The 15,307-nt window shown below is 53.5% G+C and overlaps 1 protein-coding gene across 1 annotated transcript in view; it reads right to left on the bottom strand.

Moving 5' to 3' along the window:
* The window catches only part of ZAN (zonadhesin), a 34,881-nt gene extending 19,574 nt beyond the window's left edge, over positions 1-15,307 (bottom strand). Inside the window, 19 exon segments of the mRNA XM_027527043.1 lie at positions 109-252; positions 1,060-1,205; positions 1,403-1,527; positions 2,041-2,157; positions 2,318-2,459; positions 4,843-5,027; positions 5,765-6,924; positions 7,093-7,453; positions 8,288-8,408; positions 8,711-8,982; positions 9,523-9,669; positions 9,761-9,839; positions 10,359-10,450; positions 10,774-10,938; positions 12,785-12,937; positions 13,961-14,048; positions 14,214-14,485; positions 14,661-14,807; positions 15,130-15,307. Of these exon segments, the coding sequence (XP_027382844.1) occupies positions 109-252; positions 1,060-1,205; positions 1,403-1,527; positions 2,041-2,157; positions 2,318-2,459; positions 4,843-5,027; positions 5,765-6,924; positions 7,093-7,453; positions 8,288-8,408; positions 8,711-8,982; positions 9,523-9,669; positions 9,761-9,839; positions 10,359-10,450; positions 10,774-10,938; positions 12,785-12,937; positions 13,961-14,048; positions 14,214-14,485; positions 14,661-14,807; positions 15,130-15,307 (4,094 nt within the window).

Genomic DNA, 15,307 nt, shown 5'->3' with positions numbered 1-15,307 from the left:
TGGGGGCATACAGAGAGCGCAGAACAGGAGTGATGCCGGCCAGGGTTCTTGGCTCCTCAAAGGGGCAAAGGAGCAGGAGGGCGGAGTAGGGGGCAGGGAGGTCCTCACGCCTGGTCCTCATCCTCCGAGATCTGCCAGCTGTGACCCAGCTCCTTCTCATCTCGTGCTGGTCTGCCATCCGGCTTCTGGTTGTCGTTGCTACTGTCGCCGTCGTAGTTGCCACAGAAACCACAGAGTTTGCTGGAGTAGGTGCTGCAGGGGGCGGAAGGAAGGGTGTTCGTGGAGAGTAAGGGTCTCCATCATCTGAGGGACCACAGAGGGGCGGGGGTCGGGGGAGGCCATGGGCAGAGGCGGGCTGTGCACCAAGAGGTGCAGACAGGGAACCAGGGCTCCACGCCAGGCACCAGGCGCACCATGACCTCCAGCTCTCGCCCTTAAGCTATCTTCACGTCTCCACTCCTCCCATTCTTCTGCTCACATCCCGTCTTCCAGTCATGGCAAACTTCTTGCTGGCTCTAAGACATTCCACTTTTCCCCTTGGAATTACTGTTCACTATTTTTTTTTTTTACTTAAAAAATTTTTTTTTCAAATTTTTTTGCCTGTACCATGCAGCATGCAGGATCTTAGTCCCCCAACCAGGGATCAAACCTGTGCCCCATGCATTGGAAGTGCAAAGTCTTCCCTGGACCACCAGGGAAGCCTCCACTATTTCTGTCAAGTCTTTCTTTCCCTTGTTTGGCCATCTGGGGATCTACTCATCCTTGAAGACTGCAGTCAAGAGGCCACTGTTTTGAAGGCTCCCAAGGCTCATCAGCAACTCCTTCTAGAACATTCCCGAAGCCTTGTGTATATATCCTGCTATTATCCCACGGCCCTGAAAGCATTTCCTCCCCCTCCGCAACCAAAAGGAGGCCTGCCGGTGGAGCTAGGTGTTTCCTACCCATGACTGAGAATGAATGCCCGGGATGGCAGGGAAAGGGGGGATGGGAGAGTCCCCGAGAGGGAGGGAGAGGCAGAGTGGGAGGAGTGGTAGCCGCCTCACTGTGTCACCCCCTCACCTGGGCACACGCACATACAGCTGCTGGTCACCATCCCATCTCACCCGCAGACCGAACGCCGTCTGCAGCTGCACAAACCGCCCGCTTGGAGTCAAGAAGACGCCTCCAGAAGGTATGGCCGGGAGGGTGACTCGCTGACCCCCAACCTGGAAGGTGGGGGTGGCCAAGGGAGGAGAGAGAGGAGAGACAGATCCAGGGGTCAAGGAGACCCCGCAGCTGACTCCCACAACCCCACGGCACGCTCGTGACCTCTTCCACTCCACATGGAACGCTCTAGGGGAGCTGGGCAGATGAGGCCCCCACCCGCAGCAGCCCCAGGGGGCTGCGTGGAGGATGGCCTTACCAGCGTGTGTCTGCCCTTGAGCAGGGTGATGGTGGTCTCAGACAGAGTCACAGAGACCTTGCTCAGGCAGGACACCCCCTCCAGGCCTCGCTGCTCATTCTTCACTGTTACCCTGAAAAACGGCTCTGGGCCAGGAGAATAGGGGTCAGGGGAGAAAGCCAGGGGGCTCGCTCATTCCAGAAGTATTTCTGAGTGCCCACAGAGGGGGGCGCACCCACAGAGGGGGTCGCCCCCACCTGACCCTGTGGGGATAAAGCCAGAGGGGAGGCAGGACCCCAGCAGGAGTGGGGGCGTCGTCCAGGACAGCCTGGGGCCGCATGCCCCGAGAAGCCTTCCCCACCCCAGCCGAAGGGGGTGTCTGCTGCCAGGTACGCCCTCAGGCCAAGCAGGTCCAGGAAGCAACTGATGCCGAGAGGAGTCTTCACCTGCCTGCTCCCCATGGTCTGGTCCTGAGAAAGTCCTGCTTTGCAGATGGACATGTCATCCCTCGCTCTATAGTCAGTCCTCTCCCATCTTGCCCCGCCATCAGCTCTGGCCCTTCCCCACTGGCCCATACGCGCCCAGGCCCAGCTCTCCCAATCTCAGACTCCAGGGCCAGGCCGTGGGGACAGGGAAGGGAGGCATATCCAGGGTCTTACCTGTCGAGTTGCCACAGGGTTGGGCCAAGAGGTAGGTGCACTTGCCCATGAAGTTAAAGTACCTCCCGTCGAAGGTGAAGTAATGAGGGTCTCCATAGACGAAGCAGGTGGCAGTGCCTGCCGAGGGGACACGGGGGACGTGTGAAGCTGGGTTACCAGGCCAGGCACCATGGCTACCTCACCCACCTAGTGGTCTCAGCTCCCTTGGTCAAGGAAGGGATGGGGACCCCAGTGTCACACCCATGGGGACAGGCGGGGAGAGCATGAGGGGTCTCACCATAGGGGTGGCATCTGTACTGGCCATGCTTCAGTTGGCACACTGTGTTTGTCCCGCACTTATAGGGCTGGCACTCTATCTGACTGCCAGGCTGGCAGCGGCAACGTTCTGTGCAGTTGGGGCTGAACCACTCTGTCCCTGACTGAGAGCGAGGGGGCTGGGGTCACAAGGGTACCACTCCTGGGCAGACTGTTTCATCCCATGGTCTCATCCCCTCCTTCTGCAGACCTCGCCTTGTTCAGACTCCTCTCCCCATCGCCTAGCAGAGATTCCTGCTCGCCCCAGGCCCTTTGCACATGCTGTGTCGGAGCCTGTCCTCCTTCCCCCTATCTAAACCATCCCCATACAACCAGCAGAGTTCAGCTCAAGGGTTGCTATCTTCTCAGGAAGACCTTCCAGACCACCCTGACTAGCTGTGGGTACTTCTCCTTCCTAGGACTTAACACAACCACACTTTTTTTTTTTTTTCACAACCACACTTTTATATTAATTTTTGTGATTATTTGATAAGCTCCCGCACACGGGAGTGTGTCTATCTTTACTCGCTATCTCAGCCCCAACGCATAGCACAGTGCCTGGCAAAGAGTTCTCATTTAATGAATACTTCCTTATGTTTCCCCCAGAATGTGAACCTGCCCTATTCATGGTGACCCCAACACCAAGAGGGTTGAAGGTACCCAATTACGTTTATTGAATTTATAAGTGAACATAAATCCATATGTGTTTCCCAGGGCAGAGGGAAAAGATGCCTGACGCTGATGGTTCTGACATCAGCAGATGGTTCTATCCCAGCTACTGCTGAAGCTAATTTCAACACTGACACAGGGACACCCGGGAGACAGGTTAGGAGGGCTGGAGGAGGAAGTCACCCTCAAGGAGACAAGCAGGAACTCTGATGCTCCAGGGGAAGACCACCAGAGCTGAGAAGATGTACTATTCAATAATGAATAGCTGACTGCACTTTTATTTAATAGGTTGACTATATTTATCATAAATTGCTAACAATAATAATTAACATTTAAGTAACTGGTCTGTGTCGGGACCTAATTTCATCTTCACAGCAACCATATGAGGTAAAAAATTTTATTGTGCACGTTTTATAGATATGGAAACAGATTTGAAGAGGTCAAGAGAGAACCTTGCCCAGGGTCACTCAGCAAACAAGTGCTGGAGCCAGGTTGCAGCTCAGATCAGCCTGACTCTCGGCGGCTCTATTTAATTAATATAATGGCCAGTAGCCCACGTCTGGCCACTGAGCTCTTCAAATGCAGCCAGTGCAGACTGACATGGCTCTAAGTGTGAAATACACATTGGATTTTGAAGACTTCATTGGAAAAAAAAAAAGTACGTAAACAATCTCATTAATAACTATTAATTACCTTTTGAAATAGGTAGATGACTGGAGTTAATTTAACCTGTTTCCTTGTACCTTTGTTTTTTTTCAAGATTTTTTTTTGATGTGGACCATTTTTAAAGTCTTTACTGAATTTGTTACAATATTCCTTTTTTATGTTTTGCTTTGGGTTTTTTTTTTTGGCCCCAAGGCTTGTGGGATCTTAGCTTCTTAACCAGGGATTGAACCTGCATCCCCCTGCATTGGAAGGTGAGTCTTAACCACTGGATCACCAGGGAAGCCCCATACTTTTTCTTAAGGTGGCTATCAGGACACATAAGTGCCATATGAGGCTTGCCTCCGTCCCTTCTGGACAGCACTAGCCGGCAGGCAGCCTCCAGAGACTCGGGGGCACCCGGGGGCAATCAACAAGGAGAGACAAGACTAGCATCACCTCTCCTTTGACGGATCCTATCAGAATCTGCAAATTCCTTGTTTGTTTGTTTTGTTTTGGCTACATCTCTCAGCTTTCGAGATCTTAGTTCCCCAATGAGGGATTGAACCCAGGGCCCTGGCAGTGAAAGTGCCGAGTTCTAACCACTAATTCCCTGCAAGTTCCTTTGGAAGAAGGTACTGGAATGCTTCATTCTGCCCTGAAAATGCCTGAATGTACTCAGTGTCCGGGGCTCTCTGTATACACAGGGACCCCTGACTTTCCTCAGGATGGAGATAAGGGCCCTGCAATACCTGGCTGGTCTAGGGTCTAGTGTGTCATGGCTGCCTGTACAGGATGGAAAATACAAAAATTTCAAAGCTTCCAGGAGCACCGAGGACAGGGCCTCAGGACGGCAGGATCTTCCACACAACCTAGAGTCAGGCTGGGCCAAAGTGACTGCTTAGCAAATATTTATTGTGTGAAGAGAGTGACCATCAAAAAGCACACGCCATGAGACTTCCCTGGCGGTCCAGTGGTTAAGACTCTGCGCCTCCACTGCAAGGATTGAGGGTTCAATCCCTGGCCGGGGAACTATGAATGAAAGACTCCAGTACCAGGTCATCAATGCTCAAGAGCTGACCCCTTGAGAATGTCCCGTGGGTCCAAATTTATGCCATCTGGGGAGCAGGTGGCGCCAGACCCCGGGGGTTCGGCTCACAGTCCCCCTCTGGGGAAATGGACAGCCCCAGGTCTCACCTTGTAGTAATTTTCATTGTAGAAGCAATTACAGGAAGAGGCATTGATGCAGCGGGAGTCATGGAACAGAAAGCCTGAGTTGCAGACACAGCCAGGCTTGCAAAGGAGACCACAGGTGGGCTTGGGGCTCTGGCAGGACGCTGGGCAGGCACAGCGTTCATAGTGGGCATTCGGAGGGCACGTGGCTGAGGGGAAACCAGCCTCCATTAAACCCCCAGCTTTTCTCCTGTCTCCCCTCTACCCAGCAACCCCCGACACTGCCACCATTCTTCTCGAGGAAGTAGGCCCATGTTACTCAGCCATTCAAAGGAAGGAAGTCCTGACACAAACCACAACCTGGATAAACCACAACCCTGAAAACAACACATGCTGAGAAAAAAGAAGCCAGTCACAAAAGACCACCTATTACATGATTCCCAGTGTATGAATTGTCCAGAACAGGCAAATCCAGAGAGACAGAAAGCAGGTTTGTGGTGGTCAGGGGCTGAGGGGTTGGGGGGCAGGGAACGCCCACTGATGGATATGGGCTTTCTTTTTGAGGTGATGCAAAATGTCCTGAAATGGAAAAGGGAGGGTGGTTGCACAATTTTATGAACACACTAAAACCACCAAATCATACATTTTGAAAGGATGAACTTTGACTGCAGTGAATTATATCTCAGTAAAAGGAGAAGCACTAGTAAGTCTAGGGGTTGGTTCACAACACCTACCCTACCATCCCCCACCCCACCCCACCCATCCCCCACCCCACCCCCCCCCCACCATCCTTCTCAAGGTTGTCCTCATCTTTCTTTCTAAAGTCACCATGATTGGCTCCTCTTCCCTCTGAGACTGCGCTTTTCTACAGCATGCGTTTCCCCAGCCCTCTCTCTTCACCACTGTCTCTGACTTCCAGCTCTTTGTCCGAGGCTTCACCACGTACCGGGAGTAGGTCTCGGGGTTGTAGTGGTGGCTGGGGTCACAGGGGTCACGGAGGTACTTGGCTTCGTGAAGACTGTCGGCTGAGTGGGTACAAGAGCTGGGCTGGGCTGGGGTGTCATGGGAGGTGTGGGCCTTTCAGTGGGGACAGTGGGCTTTTCTGTGGGGATGGTGGTCTTTTTAGTGGGAATGGTGGTCTTTTTGGTGGGGACAGTGGTTTTTTCTGTGGGAATGGTGGTCTTTTTAGTGGAAATGGTGGTCTTTTCAGTGGGAACAGTGTTTTTTTCTGTGGAGATGGTTGTTTCTTCAGTGGGAATGGTGGTCGTTTTGGTGGGGACAGTGGCTTTTTCTGTGGGAATGGTGGTCTTTTCAGTGGGAACAGTGGCTTTTTCTGTGGAGATGGTTGTTTTTTCAGTGGGAATGGTGGTCTTTTCTGTGGGGACAGTGACTTTTTCCGTGGGGATGGTTGTTTTTTCTGTGGGAATGGTGGTCTTTTCTGTGGGGACAGTGGCTTTTTCTGTGGAGATGGTTGTTTTTTCTGTGGGAATGGTGGTCTTTTCTGTGGGGACAGTGACTTTTTCTGTGGAAATGGTTGTTTTTTCTGTGGGAATGGTGGTCTTTTCTGTGGGGACCATGGGTTTTTCTGTGGGGATGGTTGTTTTTTCTGTGGGAATGGTAGTCTTTTCTGTGGGGACAGTGACTTTTTCTGTGGGGATGGTTGTTTTTTCTGTGGGAATGGTAGTCTTTTCTGTGGGGACCATGGGTTTTTCTGTGGGGATGGTTGTTTTTTCTGTGGGAATGGTAGTCTTTTCTGTGGGGACAGTGACTTTTTCTGTGGGGATGGTTGTTTTTTCTGTGGGAATGGTAGTCTTTTCTGTGGGGACAGTGACTTTTTCTGTGGAAATGGTTGTTTTTTCTGTGGGAATGGTGGTCTTTTCTGTGGGGACCATGGGTTTTTCTGTGGGGATGGTTGTTTTTTCTGTGGGAATGGTAGTCTTTTCTGTGGGGACAGTGACTTTTTCTATGGGGATGGTTGTTTTTTCAGTGGGAATGGTGGTCTTTTCTGTGGGGACAGTGACTTTTTCTGTGGGAATGGTGGTCTTTTCTGTGGGGACCATGGGTTTTTCTGTGGGGATGGTTGTTTTTTCAGTGGGGATGGTGGTCCTTTCCGTGGAGACTATGGGTTTTTCTGTAGGGACAGGGGGCCATTCACTAGGGAAAAGGGGCCATTCAGGTAGGAAGGTGGGTTCTTCAGTGAGGATGGTGGGTTTTTCTGTGAGGATAGTGGTCTTTTTAGCAGGAATGGTGGTCTTTTCAGTGGGGACAGTGGGCTTTTCTGTGGGGATGGTGGTCTTTTTAGTGGGGATGGTGGTCTTTTTACTGGGAATGGTGGTCTTTTCGGTGGGGACAGTGGGCTTTTCTGTGGGGATGGTGGGCCCTTCCGGAAGGAAGGTGGGTTCTTCAGGGAGGATGGTGGGCTTTTCTGTGGGAACTGTAGGTCTTTCTGTGGGAACAGTCAGCTTTTCTGCGGTAACCACAGGCTTTTCTGTGGGGACAGTGGGTGTTTCACTGGGGACAGTTGGTTTTTCTGTGGCGGCCACAGGTTTTTCTGTGGGGACAGGGGATATTTCACTGGAGGTGGTGGATGTTTCTTCAGGGGTCACAGGGGTTTCAGAAGGGCCAGTAGGGGGACCTAGAGGTTTGGGAGGGAGCACTGTAGATGCCGGTCCTGCAAAGAAAAACAGTTCCTGGAGTTTAGTCAATATCACACCACCCCCATCTTGACCCCCATCTAATTGGAGGGGGTAACTTTGTTGCACCCCTTCTAATCCCTACCCAATCTCCACTCACTCAACACTCAACAAAAACTGCCCCTAACATATGTCTGCTCTTGCGCTGGGTTCAGGAAACGAAACAAATGGGAGCCTTCCCTTCAGGCTCACCATTCACTAGGTAAGGGGGTCCAACCACAGAAATCCATGGCACCAAAGTCACATTCATTCAAGCAAGCATTCCAATGGGGCCGGGAAGGTACAGGTGGGCAGAACACAGAAGACAAAGCTTGGTGAGGCCTCAGACACAAAAATGTTAGTCGCTCAGTTGTGTCCGACTCTTTGTGACCCCATGGACTGCAGCTCACAAAGCTCCTCCGTCCATGGAATTCTTCAGGCAAGAATACTGGAGTGGGTAGCCTATCCCTTCTCCAGGGGATCTTCCTGACTCAGGGATTGAACCTAGGCCTCCTGCATTGCAGGTGGATTCTTTACCAGCTGAGCCACCAGGACACAAAAGAGGACTTATATTTTAACACATTACTGAAAGGGTTAGCGGGAATCGGGGGGTGGCGGGGGGCGGTGTTGGTGTTTTCAGAAATGAATGCCTGTGGCCAGCAATTTGTTATGTAAGTGAATATGGAAACGTCTCCAGTCAGTAATGTTCGGGTGACAGAGGACGCATACATAAGTCTCTGATCAGTAAGTTGTGAACAGCGTGTGCAGAGAAGCCCAAGTGCTGTTCATCTCAGAGCGTGGCCCCCTTTCCGGGGCCTGGGGTCCTGTCTTACCTTGACAGGTCCCCTGACCGATGAAGATGAAACCCAAAGCAACGACGAAGGCAGCGTGGGAGCCCCTCTCGACCTCAAACATCAGCTGAAGGTCCGAGGGAGAAAAAAACAAGAGAAAAATAGAAGTGAAGGCCTGGCAAGGTGGCGACTCTCTTGGCAGAGGGTCTGTCTTCCACCAAGATGTTGCCTTATTCTGGCCTCAACAGCGCAATGCGGGCCCTGGCCTTCCCAGAGGCTGGAGAGCCTGGTGGGTTCAGAGTGCCCTCTGCTCCGCCCTTCCTCCAGAGATCCATCCTCACAGTCCTGGTGGTGCTCCCGAGCCCCAGCCGTTCACCCCCTCTCCAGCCCGGCAGCAACACTCATACAGTGACTCTCCCTGTTTCTCACCTGCATAGGTTGTTGATGTCCCGAAGGGATGGTCATGGAGTCGTTCAGCCAGTCAGGGCCCTGAGACCCAACTCGTTCCCAGAGAGAACTTGGGGGGCTGCCCGCAGGGCTCCCCAGCAGAAGCCTGAGCTTCGTGCCCTTTCCACGGCCATCCATGTGGTAGGTGAAGGCCACACAGATGGCACCCGGGGCACAGAAGGGCCGGCTCACCAGTTTGTAAGACTGGCCTTCCTGGGAGAACTTGTTAGCCTCAAGGTAGACGAAGTGACTTTCTGGGCATAAGAAGGGAACGGGCAAGGTGAGAAGCTGCCTCCGGACGAGGCCTGTGCTTTCCTGAGCGACACCTTGCTTTCCAAATAGGGGTCAGACACAAACACCCACACTCCCCACATTGCAGCGGGCATTTTTCTTTGTTTGTTGTTTTGTTTTGTTTCCTGCTGTTTGCTGACTTCTCACTGGAAGGAGGCATGATCAGAAAGAAAGGGAAAACCAAACCAGCAGCCCAGATTCCTGTACTGGCTACATCAGTAAATGTCTTGACCGAAAATGACAGTGGATTCTGAGGCCTTGGGCTCAATGAGAAATGCGATGCCTGGATTTTTTAGGGGGTTTTCAAGTGAACCCAGAACATAATAATCCTCAACTCATTCTACCTGTGTTGCCTCCAGAGCTCTGGCCCCATGACCGCTTTCCAGTAAACACCCCCTGGTTGATCCTCACCACCTACATCTGGTGTCAGTCACACCAGCCCGCCCACTAGCTGTGAGCAGATTCAGGAACTCGTTGCCTTGAGGGCTTCTCCATCTCCTCACCTCCACTGAGGGCGATTCCGAAGGGACCTGTGCCATGGATGAGCGTATTTGCACTTCCCTGGGTCCAGCGTCCGCCATCCTGTAATACCTGGACCCAGTCACAGAAGGGGTGGTCCTTGTCTTCAAAGTCACACTGAGGAAAGCTCTCTGGGGGATCAGAATGGGAGGTCCGAGAAATCTGTGCCATGCTCTCTGTTCCCTCCTCAACCCCTACCCCTGTTCTCCGAGCCCCTCTCACCCCCACAGGGAGCAATGCTGATTGCATCCACGGCCACCGCTGGCTCTGGGATCTTGGCAAACACACCCATCAAGGTGAACTGAAGAGAGAGGGAGAAGGGGCCGGGAGTGAGAAAACAGCGTAAGTGCTCTGTGCTTAGTCGCTCAGTTGTGTCCAGCTCTGTGACCCCATAGGCTGTAGCTTGCTAGGTTCCTCTGTCCATAGGGATTCCTCAGGCAAGAATACTGGAGTGAGTTGCCATGCTCTCCTCCAGGGGATCTTCCCAACCCAGAGATTGAACCCAGGTCTCCTGCATTGCAGGTGGATTCTTTACTATCTGAACCAACAGGGAAGCCCAAGAATATTGGAGTGGATAGCCTATCCCTTCTTCAGGGGATCTTCCCAACCCAGGGATCGAACTGGGCTCTCCTGCACTGCAGGCGGATTCTTTACCAGCTGAGCTTCCAGGGAAGCCCTGCCTGAAAGCTCAGCCCCCTCCATCTGGTTTTACTCTATGCAGGGACCCAGGCACCCGGCTTCCAGGGCCCAGACTCTCAATCCATGTCAATATCAAGCATGCCTCCCATAAAAGGAGACCTGATCCCTTGCTGCTCTATACCTGAATCTGTCCCTGGCCTGTGTAATTGACAGAGACAGGCTGCCAGTTGGGTCCAGGTTGTCCTGAGAAAATGGTGTGTTTCCGGATGCTGCCTACAATGGAAGGAACCCAAGAGAGCCATGAGATGAAGGGGGCTGGGAAGTGACATCACACCGGTACTCAGAAGGATGAGTAGCTGAGGGAATACCTGGAGTAGGTTCTCAGCACATCCTTTTCTCTCACTCTCCTGGTTTTTTAAAATCTATTTTTCCAGAAGCCCATGCCTTTCCCGCTCCCAAATTCCACCCCACGGAATCATCTTGCCAGTATCTCAGATTTCCCCGGACCCTGGGGGATGCCCCCCGTTTCCTCGTTAACCCAACTCTGGGAAAAGAGCCCCAGGACAGTGTGAATCCTGGGACGCTGTCATTCTCACCCAAGACAGATGCATAGGCCATGAAGCCTGCACCAGGAGACCGGCCACGGAGGAGGTAGTGAAAGGAGAGACTCAGGCAGCCGGAGGACTGGATCAGGGGGCTCAGGAGGACAGATTTCTGACTCGCTTTTGCATTCTTGGGGTCCAGGAGCATGTAATAGCCATCTGGGGAGGAAAAGATCAGTAAAGTGGAGAGTGACCCAGGGCTAGGGGCTGCAGGGGCAGGGAGCCTGGCCCTGGGGAGCTTTAACAGCTGCCAAGGATAAGCCAGCACCAAGGTGAGCCTACACCCATCACACGAATGGCTGAGGCCTTGGGTTCTTCCAGAAATGCTTGGCAGGTTGGGATGAGGACACAGGAAACGCGGCATCTTGTCAGAAGCAACAGTCAGAGACTTGTCCTTTGGATTCTGATGTTTGAGGTCCCCTCAGAGTCACATCCTCTTCCTTTTCTTCAGCCACTGGATGTAAGTGACTCACACAGCGTGGTGAGAGTGCAGGTATGATGCTGACTGATGGGGATGTCCCCACCCAGCCACCCACCCCCACCAGCCCACCAGCTCAGGCAGCCAATCAGCCTGGACCTCGCTCCGTGATGCCACTGGTAGGTAGCCTGGAAGCTGAGCTGCAGGAGGGGGGTGCCACGGAGGGGTGTGGATTAAGGAGGCATGTGTCACGACACCCAAAGACGTCTACCTGGAGAGCACGCTTGGCCCAGGGAGCCCCCGAAAAAGGTGAGCTTTGTAGAGGAGAGAAGAAGGCTGAAATGGAGAGAATGGCAGGAAGCGAGCCTGAGAAAAGAAAGGAGCCAACAGGGAAGGAGGAGGGAAGGGGTAAAAGGGTGAAAGAAAGCAACGTGTTGATCCTGGCATGTCTACGAAGTGGAGGAGAAGGGAAGAACCATGGGAAAACATAAGGGAGCAAGGTGGGAAAAGGAGGAGAGAAAAAACGGAAGGTAACATTTGCTGAAACTGCTGGGCATGAGGTACAGTGCTAAACGCTGAGGGAGATGTAGAGCTGGGCTGGCCCTGCTCTCCAGGGTCTTAGTTTGAAGGTGAGGTGGGGTTTTCTCCAAGTCTTTCTAGAAGGCAAACCTCAGGCAGCAGAAAAGATCAGAGGAGGGGATCAGAGGGAAGAATGGAGAAGAATGGACTCTGCCCTTGCCCTGTCCCTTCAGTGGATTCTCGTACAAAAACAAGCTGGTGACCCTTTGAAATGTAAGAGCAGACCACGCCCCTGCTCCTGCAATGGCCCCCGCATCCATGGAGAATGCAAGCCACAGTCTGTCCTGACAATGGCCTTCAAAGCTCCAAGCGGTCTGAACCTCCGAGGACCCTTCTGGGCTCATCTTCTCCATCCCAGGCATGTGGCTCCTTGCTGTGCTTCAACACCCACCCCCCAATCCACTGCCCCTCAGGGTCTTTGCAAGGCTGGCCCCTTTGCTTAGAACGTTCTTCCCCTCGATAATTTCGTGCCCCTCTCCCTCACCTCCTAAAAGTTTGTGCTCAAACATGACCTCTACAAGACCTCCTCTGACCACCCTATTTAAAACTTACATCCCAGCCTACCCTGCTCTCAATCTCCTTACTCTGTTCAACCTTTTTTTCCCCTGATAGTACTGGTCATCTTATAACTGTATAATTTACTTCTTCATTGTTTCAGGAACTGTCCCCCCGTCTCCTCCCACACCACCCTCTGGTGTGGGACAGTACCTGGCACATCGTAGGTGCTCAATAAATGTTTGTTGGATGAATGAAGAAGGAAGGGTGACGGGGAAAAGAGGTGAAGAGAGGGTGGTGTTGGCTCTGCCGGGTAGAGCTTTGGGGGTGGCAATGGCGGGGAGCTGGCTGGGCACTTAGAGTTTGCTTTCTGCCCTGTAACTTAAGCTGATGGATGTTGGAGGTAACTCCATCCCAAGGGAGTTACTGTAGGGGGTCAGGCAGGCATTGTAAATGCCCGCAGAGGTCTCTAGAAGCTCAAAGTCAGAGGACAGAAGCGTGGCCATTACTCACCCCCAGGGCTAGAGAAGTCTCCCTCAGGCCCCACGTCCTGCACCCCCGTCGGCCCCTTCTTCTGGACCCACTTGGCCCCAGAGGCCGTCGAGATCCAGCTCCAGCCGCAGAGATCTTTTAGAGTGTCAAAGTTGCACGTCTGCATCATGCAGACTGAGAGGAAAGAAAGGAGGAAGGAGGCAGTTCAGAAAAGTATGCCTCAGATGCAACATCACGAATCAGCTATACCCCCGATGCATGTGCGCACATGCTCAGTCCCTTCAGTCGTGTCTGACTCTGTGACTCCGTGGACTACAGCCTGCCAGGTTCCTCTGTCCATGAGATTCTCCAGGCAAGAATACTGGAGTGGGTTGCCATGCCCTCCTCCAGGGGATCTTCCCGACCCAGGTATCGAACCCATGTTTCTTACATCTCCTGCATCGGCAGGTGGGTTCTTTACCACTAGTGCCCCCTGGGAAAGTCCAATACTCCCATATAAAATAAAAATTTAAAAAAAAGAGAGAGAGAGAAAAAAGATTGCCTCAGTCTGGAGTCAGACTCCTGAGTCCCAACCTGGGTCCTGATGTTACCACTGCTGGCTTGCCAGGCAGATTCGGTCCCACTCCCCAGCAGCTGTGTTCCTGCCACAGGTTACTTAAGCCATCCAAGCCTCAGTTTCCCCATCAATAAACTGGGAGCAAGAGCACCGGCCTGTTGTAAGTTACATCATGTGCAGGAGCGTCTCGCACAATGCCTGTGCTCAGTAAGTGTTAGTTCCTTGCATGCACCTTCTGGAATATTCTTTCCTTTGAATTTAGTCCCCTCGAATCTCAAACATGAGCTTAGAGGGCCAATTCTGAACAGATCTCGGGTATTAATTACAGCCAGGTTGACCAGACACCCATGTTTGTCAGAGACTGGTTTCCTGGGATGCAGGACTTTTTGCTAACATAGGCACAGCCCCAGGCAAACCAGAAAGGCCAGTCACTTTAGGACAGGTGTCGCCCCAGTTATGTGTTTCAGGAGAACCTGTCTTCAGACGTGGCAGCTTCAGGAATCAGGTGTGGGGTGTGGAGGTAGATGGAAGCAAGTCGCCCTAAGCCTGGGAGAAGCCAGGGTCACAGTCCCTGAGCGAGTCCTGCCACCTGGGCACCTGCACAAAGGGTGGGGGGAGAGAGGAGGCGGGCGTGGGCTCACCCCGATTGCAGGAGCCCCGATGGATGGAGATAGCGTCCAGAGCGATGTCCAGATAAGTCGTGCTGCCCCACACGCCTTCGAATGTCAGCTGCGGGAGGGAGGAGGGGGCCATCCACCCCGTGAGCCTCTTTCCTTTGGGCTCCCACTTTCCTTCCCGAATTCAGAAGCTCCCCCAACCCCCGTGCCCCGTCCTGGACCCCCCGCCCAACACCCAGATTCCCACGGGGACCCCAGACTCTGCCTGCAGCCTCACCCGGCTGGGCAGGACGAGCCCCAGAGGCACCGTGACAGCGGTGGGGATCCAGGAGGGGCTTTGCGTGTTCACGTGTTTCCACAGCAGGTTGGGGTGCTTGCCCTTGGCGCCTGAGGCCAGCCACAGCTTGAGTTGGGCACCCCACGACAGCCCAAACATGAAGTAGGCGAAGCGCACACAGAGGGGGCCCTGGTCCCATATAGGGGGGCTTCGCAGGCGGGCCACCCCGCCCGGGTGGAAGGCGCTGGAGTCCATGTGCAGGTAGTAGCCCTCTGGGGGAGGCAGAGCCCTGAATGGTGAAGCCTTGCCCACTCCCACCCCACCCCCACCAAGGGCTGCCCCCAGCCCCTTCCCAGAGCCCTAGCACCCACTTCCGGCCAGCTCCCTGCACCCAGATCTGCCCGTGTCCACCTTCCAGCTGCCTCCCTAAACCTTCAGCCTCCTCACCTCCACTGGGGTACCCCCCGGGAGGGGCAGTGCCGCTGGCGAGGAAGGGCCTGCTTTCTCGAGTCCAGTCTCCATCGTCTTTAGTCGCTTGGCTCCAATCACAGAGGGGTCTGGAGTCATCCTCAAAATCACACTGGGTGAGAATGGCTGGGGAGAGGAGAGGGGAGCCTGCATGCAGAGCCAACCCCAGGGTGTGTGTGGGGGTGGGCAGGATGTCTAGGTCGGGGGTGGCAATCTGAGGTCCCAGGCAGGCAGGCTTGTCTAGGCAGCCTCCTCCCATGCTGTTTGCATGTGAACCTTTCAGGCAAGGCTTGTTCTCGGCTCCTCCCCGGATCCCTCCACTCTCCATCCTCTGAGGGTTGCCCTTCACATATTTATTACGTGTTTATGTCACCGCAGGGCCGAGGGCACCTGAGGTGGCCACCCCTGGGAGGGACAGGAGGCTGAGCAGCCCCAGGTGTCAACTCACAGTTTTCCCGCGAGCTGCGAGCAAGGGGCTTCCAGTCTGGAGGCTTCTCTTTCCTTGGTGTTGATTTGGAAAGAGAGAGAAAGAGGGGGAAAAAAATGTAGTTCTCATCATTACCAAGAACTGCTGAGCCTCCACGATTGTGAGCTTTCCGGAAGTTTGGTCCTTTCTTTTTATCCAT

This window comes from Bos indicus x Bos taurus, chromosome 25 (assembly GCF_003369695.1).
Source record: "Bos indicus x Bos taurus breed Angus x Brahman F1 hybrid chromosome 25, Bos_hybrid_MaternalHap_v2.0, whole genome shotgun sequence".
NCBI lineage: Eukaryota > Metazoa > Chordata > Mammalia > Artiodactyla > Bovidae > Bos > Bos indicus x Bos taurus.
The sequence above is the reverse complement of the archived record's forward strand: the minus strand, read 5'-3'. Positions and strand labels throughout refer to the sequence as shown.